Source organism: Gigantopelta aegis, chromosome 6, assembly GCF_016097555.1.
Source record: "Gigantopelta aegis isolate Gae_Host chromosome 6, Gae_host_genome, whole genome shotgun sequence".
Taxonomy (NCBI): Eukaryota; Metazoa; Mollusca; class Gastropoda; order Neomphalida; family Peltospiridae; genus Gigantopelta; species Gigantopelta aegis.
Genome location: NC_054704.1, coordinates 21,629,054 through 21,640,157, shown reverse-complemented (window position 1 = coordinate 21,640,157; position 11,104 = coordinate 21,629,054). Strand labels below are relative to the sequence as shown.

Sequence of the window (11,104 nt, the reverse complement as noted above, 5' to 3'; positions counted from 1 at the left end):
TAAAACTAAGAAAAATATTTCACTACCGCCATTCACACTATCGTTGATTACTGGACAGTTACACTAAAAATTTATTGGTATTTTATTATTATAAGTACTAGTGGTATTATGAGCAAAACGTGTCTAGTCAATTGCATTTAATAAATAGCAGGCTCGAAGGAACAGTGCCCTTAATTACACCGCCAACCATTTCAGGCCCAAAACATTTACGTTTTTGTATTACTGTGTTTCCACTTTCTTTGGTCAGCGTCGATGGGTGTCAGTTACATAATTATTTTACGGAAACCAGGTATAAAGGTACCCATGATAAAGTCATTAGTTTCCAGGTGTTCGAGACAACGCTGAATGGCCCAGCTGAAATTTGCCATCATTCCAGGACAGAACCCAGGGGAGACCATCACCCAGTTTATACAGAGAAAATTAACTCCTAAACCGGACCATGTCAAACCCTGCCACCAGGTTCTGGAAAGTCTAGTCCAGTTCTTACAAAGGAAGGAAGCGCCTTTCAACGTAAAAACAATCCTCAAGGTTTGTCAAACAGGATTTAAAAACCTACTTGGTGTTCCTTGTTATGCTTTACTAGGGGAATACAAGCATCAATTAAAGACCTCTACCCATCCTCTATTTACTAATGAAAAATACAAACTGAACTACAGTATTATTAATTTTAAAAGTCCATACTTGTAGCCCAAAGCATTAGCGTTATAGTTAATATCGTATATGCAACTATCATAATGGATGTCTAAAACGCGACATGAATTGTTAACGTGTAGTAGCCCGCATTAAACCGTCGTTTTTCTCAAAGGGGTAATTCCCCTTTTCCTTCTATAAATGGAACTGGGGCCTAATTCACAAAGGTCTCTTAGGCTTTGCTAAACAACAAAGCATCCTCTTTGTAAGTCTTTTAGCATCCCACTGCGAGATCGCAAAGTTGCGAGAGTTTAGTGAATTAGGCCCCTGGTTTGCAATTCATCAATAGTAGAGGAGAAAGAGATTACTGAAATAAAGTTAATATAAATAATATATTCTACCATCTCATCAAATTCTGTATTGAAATATGTTTCATTCTAGTAACTTTCATTCTAATTTCCAATTAAGTTCAAGTACGCTACCCTGGGCATACACATTAGTTATCTGGGCTGTCTGTTGAGGACAGCAGTTAATCAACCTTTTGACACGTGCTTACATACACTGAATGTTCAAGCATGTCTGTCGTGTGCACATCCTCCAAACTTCCCGGATGATATGTCCAAGATATCATTTAGTGACAGCTATTTTCACATGCACACGGCGTTTGCTTTTTCTTTAAATCTTTCGAATAATACTGTGACGGTACATGCTCTTAATTTCTTTTCGCCTGTGGCAATATTAATTGTTTTAGAGGGCCGTGTGCAGTTCCAATATGCACTTATCCCAGATGGGCAACTTGTTACGTGATACCTTTGCGCGACGGTCGTCGAGCTTTTCTAATACACACCCAGTGCAGGTGCGGAGGCCATGTGGCCAGTAGTTACGTAATACCTCCGCGAGTGCGGTTTTTACAACCGTGATTTTGGTGACTAGGCGTCATTGAGTCTGACCATCTGAGAAAAAAAATACCGCTTGGTCGCTGTGGAAATTCACATGATAAGATTCAGTACCGCCTTGTACCCCCAGGCGATATTCGGCTTTTTTAATAAATAGCTAGTGTTTTAGAGATATCGGGAAGAAACATATTGGAAGGCGTCCAGGGGGAACGTTAGTCCGTTTGGACTTGGTAATTATATATTTTCTGCTCTGTTGTATAACCTTGATGTGATTGATGTGACTTTAAATATTTTAATACTGTATTATACCAATATTATTTAGACGGTGCTGCCGGTCATCTGACGCAGTATACTGTAGGCTCACCGTTCTGAGATATATATATATATATATATATATATATATATATATATAAAGCTTATCCAGTCATCCTAGAGGACCTAGGTAAACTGTAGGTTATTGTCTTTATTGTGATAGGTACCAGTATTAAGTCTGTATTACAAGGTTATTGAATGAGTAGTTAGGGTTAATTAAAAATTAACCAGTTAGGAATAGAGTTGTAATTCCTTTATTAATTAAGTTCCCCTGGCAGCGTTTCTCAATTATCACACGTTACTGAACGAGTAGTAAGGGTTAATTAAAAATTAACCAGTTAGGAATAGAGTTGTAATTCCCTTATTAATTAAGTTCCTCTGTTATTATTTGTTGTTGTTAATTAACTACTGCGGCAGTACATTTGTCAGCGTAGGTTAATACAGATTCCAAAGTGTATTGTGTTTTGTTGTGTTTTCTAGTGAACTAAACGTGCTATAATAATATATACTTTATATAAGATCTTATCTCTGATCATACCTAGACGAGCCAGCGGGTATAACTGCATGTTACAGAGAGATCTAATAGATATACAATTAGGAGAGATATTTGGGACAATCGTGTTTCATTCAGTTACGGGTATTATAGGATCCCCGTGACAAATACTCAGTACAGTCCACGTGCATCAGGCTTGCGTCGGGCGGCATGCGTTTTTTCATACTTCCCCTGCGCGTGCTGTAACCTCATCGTGGTGCAGGGGTGTATGTATCATTCTCTTTGAGAATGGCCAATACAGCACAACTTGAAATTTTGAGTAAAAGTCCGTATCTATCTGTGATATTTGTATTTGTGTCACAGTTCTTTACACTGTGTTTTAATTGAACTGTTGAATTTTTATATTGATGTTGATCATCAAATGTTTGGGTTTTTTGCATTTACCATAATTTGACACCCAATAGCTGATGTATTTTTCGTGCTGGGGTGTCGTCAAACATTCATTCATTCATTCATTCATTCATTTTTTTCATACTTGATCACGTGGTGAATTCCGCTGCACGACGTATAAACAAACAGCAAAATGTTGCCTTTTTGAAGTTATCAGATAATTTTCATATACGCAAATTAGTTACGCTGCATGTATATGAAAGGCTTTTCAGATATTGCAATATAAAATACCTGGTGATTTCGTGGCTGCCGGAAAGCAGTTTTTTTGTTCAACCTTCCCGTTGGAAACTTTGGGTTGGAAATGTTACTATATACCACTCCAATTGTTTGTATGTCGCTTGGCTCCTTTGCAAATATCGCTTGTTCAGTACTTTTAAAGGGTGGGGATATGTTCTATATCTGCCCTGTTATAAGAACATTAATAGAACATAGCAACGAGAATCACAGCATAGAGATTACATCATGATTAATTTTTATAAATGTGACTGGTGTGGTGTTTCTTTCAGAACATTTTGTTCTTCTTTTTTCTTATGTTTTTTTGTTGTTGTTTTTTAATTATTCAGGGTGGTTCGTTCGGCAAAGGCACATCAGTGAGGGGAAATTCTGACCTCGACCTCATCCTCTTCCTCAATGACTACCCCACTGTGGCCGCCCTCAAGAAGGACCTGCCTATGGTTCTGCACCAGGTGAAGTCTTACGTACAGACCCACGCTCACTGGGCCGAGGAGCTCATGTTCAGGCGAGTTACTCGACTCTCAGTCCAGTTTTATCTCAGAATCCCAGACCTGGACGAAGTGCATCAAGTGGAAATATTTCCGGCGGTTCACGTAACGGAAACGAGTAAGTGGGTGAAGTATCGAGACTGTGCAGTGTTAAACGTGTATCCTAGAACAATATTTCCCATGCTCTCCAGGTGGGATTATTCCGCGCTCGAGATGACGCCAAGCGCTCAAGAATACTCGTTGAGAGATTGATGTCTTTACATCAGTATTAATAAAATCCGATATTATGTGAATGGAGAACACAATAAATACATAAATTGCAACCGGCCTCGGTGGTGTAGTGGTTATGCCATCGGACGTCTGGCTGGTAGGTACTGGGTTCGTATCTCACCTGAGGCAATGGGGGATTTTTCATGCCAGTGAGTGCACCGCTAGGCTCAATGGGTAGGTGTAAGGCCACATACACCGAGTTTCACCCACTTCACGGGTGCGATTATGGGTGTCTACCGAGTGTATGACACCACATGGGGGATGATTACCCGGCATGCACTGCAGGTTCCGTATACCCAGGGTAGTTCTCATTTCCAGGTAAAAATAACGGAATACTTTTTTGTTAATACTAATTGGTAATAATGAATACAGACAGTGTGAAGATTCTAATAGTACAGATGTTTTGGTGGTGTATTCCTCTCTCAGGTTGATTCAAGTGTACAACGTACAATAAATATATAATCCATTTAATGAACAAGTAAAACAATTATTTTGTAAATATAAAAGCCAATACTCTTATTTCATTAGTCGTTAATATAGTACACCAAAAATCAAAGCATGTCTCAAGTGCTGTAGTATATATAAAATAATTTAATTATTTACATATGTGCCAGTAGAAAGCCCCCAACCAACGTTAGTTTTTAAGAGTTTAACTGGTCCCTTTACAGCTCCACCCCATGTTCATACTGATTGCTGAAGAATAAAGAACATTCAGATCATTTACTACTATATCTCTACCAATCACTTTGTAAAGAAAAATTCTGTTATGTCCATTATCTACGTTTCACATAACGATTTGGTTACCTCATAAACCTATCCTACTTTCTCATGCACGTATAAGAGAGAACATCCGCTGTAGATTATTCCATATGTCGAAGGTCACTATTGACACTTATGATTGATTACTCTACGTCAGATACGGTTTTTAAACAATACACGGTATTCAACGACCACTCATTTAGTATTCTTTGTATATTGTATTACAGCTTCCAAAGACAACATTTACGAAGTGATGAAAGAAAACCAAGAACTGCAGGATTATTTTATGAGCTCCTTGGCTCCTCTACAAATAGCATTTGTTTCTCAAGTTCCATCCAAAGTCAAAGATTTAATTCGACTGTTCAAGTATTGGGCGCAGGTAGGTTTACCAAACAATACACACGCTGCCACTTGTTGTGGACATCAGCGTACAAGACGCGGGGTCCGGATGGAGCAAATATCTTAGCATTCGGGCAAAAACGATGGCGGCGTCAGGACGAAATGGGCTGTCCTGAAACGTTTTCACTAAGTATTTCCATAATTCACAGTTTTAGTTCTAATCGATGTAAAAATGTGTTTCCTTTGGAACCCTATATAGCTGTTACGTAGTATGGTAAACAGGAATATACGTTGTTATCCAGATTCGGGTATGTTCGGTTAATTTTGTCAAAAATCAGCCAGCAAGCCCCCCCCCCCCCCCCCCACACACACACACACAAACACATAAACACACAACCACCACCACCACCACCATCACACACACACACACACACACACACGCACGCACGCACGCACGCACGCACACGCATCCCACCCATCACAATTGGGAGTCAGTACGTCTATTTTTGTGGGAACTGTAGCCAATAATAATGTATACCTAGATATGCACCTTATGTTCCAGCAATATCGTTCCCGTAGCATTGTCATCCGTTTAGCCTGTGATCCTCTGATAATGTTGATTTGGTCATAATCACAATATGCTCAAAGGCGTTTTTCGTGTGCTCTGGTCTGCTTGCCTTCCAGTAGCGTCATCTGCTTTAGGAGTATATAATCATGCCGGGAAATGTTATGGTAATGTACCTCTCTAGCAAGTGGATCAATAACTTTGATGCGGCAGAGTAAGTCTTTATCATTTTTTTAAACTACGTTTTTTTTAATACGTTTTCCAGAACTCCATCTGTTCTGTTGTCCACAAAATATACACTCATCTAACGGAAATAAGACTGTTGATAGTGTAGCAGATCTGCTTCTCTTGGGTGGAGATGGATGCTGATCACTTACATGTATGTCTTCAATAGGATGCTGTCTCTTTCTAAAATATTTTATATGCGTGAGACTGATAATACCATCTATGATACCCGTGATACCTATCATCTAGATGGGAAGGAATATCCTTGCAGATAATATCATTGTCGAGAGTTTGCATTATCGTATGTCTGCATCATACGACAATTTTTTTTATCAACTACCTAAAGTTAAGAAGCTTAACGACGGTATCAGTTTTGTTTGTGTTTCTTCTGTTAAGGATTATATAGGTTCTGTCTAGATCTGTGCTGCAATGGTGCTACTTTGTTGTTTGCGATACTTTTAGGGCATTACCTCATTTCTACACATTCCCAAATATATTTTGACAACATGGGCTACAATGTATTCATACCCACATCCTTAATTTCTCTCTGTGCTCATAACACCAATCGTAATGAACCATGCACAAAATAAGAAAGCTGCAGTTCCCATGTGGCAAACAACTTAATGTTTGATTTGCGTTTGAACTTAACTTTAGAAAAGTCACATAAATTACCAAGGGATGGGTGGGTGGGGGGGGGGGGGGGGGGGGGGGGGGGAGAGAGAGAGCCCCCGATCTGGTTCACGGGCTATAAACAACTAGTACAAATAATAAACTTTAAATTTGTACATTCTTAGGAAAATTAAATAAATTTAAAATACTGGCACTTGTGCAGGTATTTATATAGAGGTGGTGGTTTCGAGACTGTAGCAGGTGAAACGATTCAGGGCGGGTCCAGAGCTCTCCCCTCAACAAAAAATAATTTAAAAGTTAATAAATCAAAATAATTTTAAAAATTAATAATAACAATAATAATAATAATAATAATAAATTTTGCGTAAGGGGTTTCCAACCCCAAAACTTACAAACTTACAAACAAGTTCGGATATTGACCCATGTGCCTTTAGATTAGCAGCCATTTTGAATGGAAGAAATGCCAACAATAGATTTATGTTTCTTTGGGATATAAATAATTTTTAAAATACCGTTATTCCAAATGTAGAATAAAAAAAATGCAAAGCCCAAAATCATGATATAACAGTCCAGACTATAACTGTATAATTAATGTTTATATGTGTCGATTAAAAGCCTTTCTAGTACACACAAATTGTATTGGCTTTATAATATCTTCTTTTCTTTTTTGTTTTTTTTTTCTTTTCTTTTTTTTGTTGTTGTTATTATTAGTTATTTGTATTTGTTTATTTTTGCGTGGTTGTTGTTGTTGTTTGTGTCTTTCTTTCTTGGTAGGGGTGTGGGTAAAGCGCTCGATTGATGCGCGGTCTGTTTGGGATAGATCCCCGTCGGTGGGCCCACTGGGTTATTTCTCGTATGTGCTATACGGTCTGCATATAAAAGATCTCTTGCTACCAATAGAAAAATGTAGCGGATTTCCTCTCTAAGACTATATGTCAACATTACCAAATGGTTGACGTCCAATAGCCGATGATTAATAAATCAATGTGCTCTAGTGGTGCCGTTAAACAAAACAAACGGGGTTTTTTCTTTCTCTTTTAGTATTTTCTCAAAAACTGATGTATTTATTCCGGTTTACGGGATTTGTGTTTTTCTTTTCTTTTCTTTTTGCCCCCTCATTTCGTAGGAAACCGTTAACTACATCACTGAGGCCTATATCACAAAACATCGTAAGTTTACGTCTGCACAATACAGGAGCCTATATCACAAAACATCGTAAGTTTACGTCTGCGACTAGCAGTTATACCGGTCATTCATTTACACGTGTTTGACATCTATTTCAAGCAGGAAATTACATCATTACAGAAGATGGAGCATTTAAGGACGAAAGAAAATGAAATATATGTACTTTTAACTGTATTTGTCGTACCATAAGTCGTAGATTTACGTTTACGTGTAAAACTAGCCTTACGATGTTTTGTGAAATTGGGCCCATGAATAGATGTATGTATATATGTATGTGTTTATGTATATGCGTTTTGTGAAATTGGGCCCATGAATAGATGTATGTATATATGTATGTATTTATGTATATGCGTGCGTGCGAATGCGTGAATGCCTGCATGTGTGTTGATCGCGTAATGGTAGATGTATCAACAAGTGTATATAATTATATGTCAGTAATTGTGTATGTGTAAATTTGCGCGCGTGTATGTATGTATGTATGTATGTATTATGTATGTTTGATTGAATGTATGCATGTATGCATGCATGTATGTATGTATGTATGTATGTATGTATGTATGTATGTATGTATTATGTATGTTTGACTGAATGTATATATGCATGTATGTGTGCATGTATGTATGTATGTATGTCTGCATGCATGCATGCATGCATGCATGCGTGTATGTATATATGTATTTATGTATGTTTGAATGTATGTCCCCTGCGTGTGCTGTAACCTCACCGTGGTGCAGGGGTGTAACATTCTCTTTGAGAATGGCCAATACAGCACAAAATTGAAGTTTTGAGTAAAATTCAGTATCCGTAAAATTCTGTGATATTTGTGTTTTTGCACAGTTCTTTACACTGTTTTTGTTTGTCTTGAATTTTTATATTGATGTTGATCATCACTTTATTTATTTGCATTACCATAGTTTGACACCCAATAGCCGATGTATTTTTCGTGCTGGGGTGTCGTTAAACATGCATTCATTCATTCATTCATTCATTGAATGTATGTATGTAATTATGTATGTAAGTATGTGTATGTGGGTGCATGTGTATTTGTGTGAGGTAACTCGTACAGAATTAACAAATTGAACAAGTTGTCTCCCTTGCTTAATTTGGCGATCCATGTTGTTTGTAGTCATAGTCATTAGTTGTTGTCATTGATCATTCCTCCAGTCGTAATGCTCGCAGTTTCCCTGATCGTTTGTGTGTGCCAGTTCCATACACACGCACACACACACACACACACACACACACAGAGAGAGAGAGAGAGAGAGAGAGAGAGAGAGAGAGAGAGAGAGAGAGAGAGAGAGAGAGAGAGAGAGAGAGAGAGGGTTAGATACACATATACACACACAAACATACCACACACAAACATACATACATATACACACTAAAAAAACAAACAAACACACACACATTTCGTCCCCCCCCCCCCCACCCCCACCCCCCTCAATTTTGTATAATCCCTTATCCGTCCCTGCTATAAGGCCCATTGTCCCTGCTGTCACATTATTAGTAGCTTTTCATATTTTAATAAAACAAAGTTTGTCTTGTTTAACAATATCATTAGAGCATACTGATTTATTAATAGTCGGACATTAAATAATTTTGATGAAACAGTTAAAAACAGGCGTAGCTAAAATTCCTATATATCCATGTTATGCTTTGGTTGGATTTTTATCAACTATTACGTTCGGTTTTTATTCTTTTGATAAATTGGCAAAAAAAATAAAAAATGAATGAATGAATCAATGAATCAATGAATGAATGAATAAATGAATTTCCGTTGCATTCATTACAATATATCGTCCATATATATTAGTCCAGACGGGAATTAGTTCATTTCTCGATGAATGTAAAAATTACATCGTCAGGGAACGTTGTATCTGATGACGTCATTTTATATGGGCAAGTTTTCTTATTGAGCATTATTGTTTATGGACCAAAAATAATTCAAAATAAAGTATGAACTTTTAGTGTTATTATTAGCAAGTATGATTCAAATTTAATTAGAAGTATTGTCTGTTATTTCTTTTACGTTCATCTAGGTATGAACAAAAAACAACATCATTCGCACACTCATGTGAGAACGGCTTCGCCGATTCACAGTTTGCGGATGATTTGTTGTTGTTGTTGTTGTTCATACCCGATGAACGTAAAAGAAATAACAGACAATCCTTAAATGAATGAATGAATGAACGAACGAACGAAACGAAACGGAACGGAACGAACGAACGAACGAACGAACGAATGAATGGTTTACAGCACAAAACAAAAAGTGCATCGGTTATTATGTGTTACGCTTAGAAAACGAAGTTGTATAATATTAAATATTTAAAGCAAACGTATATAACACGTAATTACGATAGTGGCGCTTTAACTGTACTAAAATACTTTGATAAATGTAGGTGGAGAGGGTTCCAGTGAAATTGTACTTCATCGAGCTGCTGGTGATAAACCATTGGGTGACAGACGGCAAGCCCCACAACTTCGACATGGACATCTACGTCAAACAGCTACTACAGCAGCTGGCTGACTGTAGGTCGCTGGCCATTTCGTTTAGTGACAACTACAACTACAAACTGTACAGAAACGACTTGTGAGTGTGTTATGTTTGATGTCGAAAGGAACATTTAGTAATTTAGACATAGTCTTAGACATGAAACTTGCTAATTTGTTCCATTAGTAGCAAATGATCTTTTATATACACCAACCCACAGACAGGACAGCACATACCATATCATGGTGATGCACTCTCTGGGACAAGAAATAACCCAATGGGCCCACTGACGGGGGTCGATCCCAGACAGATCGCGCATCAACAACTATGTGCTTCAGGTAACATGCAAAAATATTTGGTAGGGTAGATCCGCTTTTAATTTTTAAAAATTAACCAAATTCACTCCTACAAGTTATGTATGTACTCTTTTCACCTAAATAATAATTTTTTTAAATCGAAAAAAGAATTATAATAAAAATGGTCGGCCCTTTCTTTTTAGGTTGGGTCGGATTCCCAATTTTTAGGACCTGGCAAAACCTCAGCCCATTTTAAAGTATGGCTATTTAGTGTCATATTGTGGTAATATCTACGCTTTAGTGAGGGAGACAGTGGTAAAGCGTTCGCTTGATGCGCTATAGGTCTAGGATCGATCCTCGTCGGTGGACCCATTGGGCTATTTCTCATTCCAGCCAGTGCTCCACAACTGGGGTAACAAAGGTCGTGGTATGTACTATCGTGTATGTGGGATGGTGCATATAAAAGATCCCTTGCTGCTAATCGAAAAGAGTAGCCCATGAAGTGGCGACAGCGGGATTCCTCTCTCAATATCTGTGTGGTTCTTAACCATATGTCTGACGCCATATAACCGTAAATGAAATGTGTTGAGTGCGTCGTTAAATAAAACATTTCCTTCCTTCTACCATTGAGCGACATCCTGTCCCACGTGTGATAATGTTTGTCTTCTTCTAACAACACAAAGTAAATAAGGGATTCGGATCATCAGCACGTTTTTTGTTGGTTTATTTTTTCGAAAATAATTCGTCCTTTGCACTTGTTCTCTACAAATACTTTGTTATTTAGGAGATAAACATCATCTGACGTCAGATTGGAGGTAGTTTGGTTAGGTACTTTATTGTC

At 37.8% G+C, this 11,104-nt stretch overlaps 1 protein-coding gene across 1 annotated transcript in view; it reads left to right on the top strand.

Moving 5' to 3' along the window:
* Positions 1-345: 345 nt before the first annotated feature.
* LOC121374418 (2'-5'-oligoadenylate synthase 1A-like) overlaps positions 346-11,104 on the top strand; it is an 11,411-nt gene continuing 652 nt past the window's right edge. The window contains exons 1-4 of the mRNA XM_041501520.1: positions 346-528; positions 3,345-3,621; positions 4,760-4,911; positions 9,876-10,066. Of these exons, the coding sequence (XP_041357454.1) occupies positions 346-528; positions 3,345-3,621; positions 4,760-4,911; positions 9,876-10,066 (803 nt within the window). The remainder of the gene's footprint in view (positions 529-3,344; positions 3,622-4,759; positions 4,912-9,875; positions 10,067-11,104) is intronic.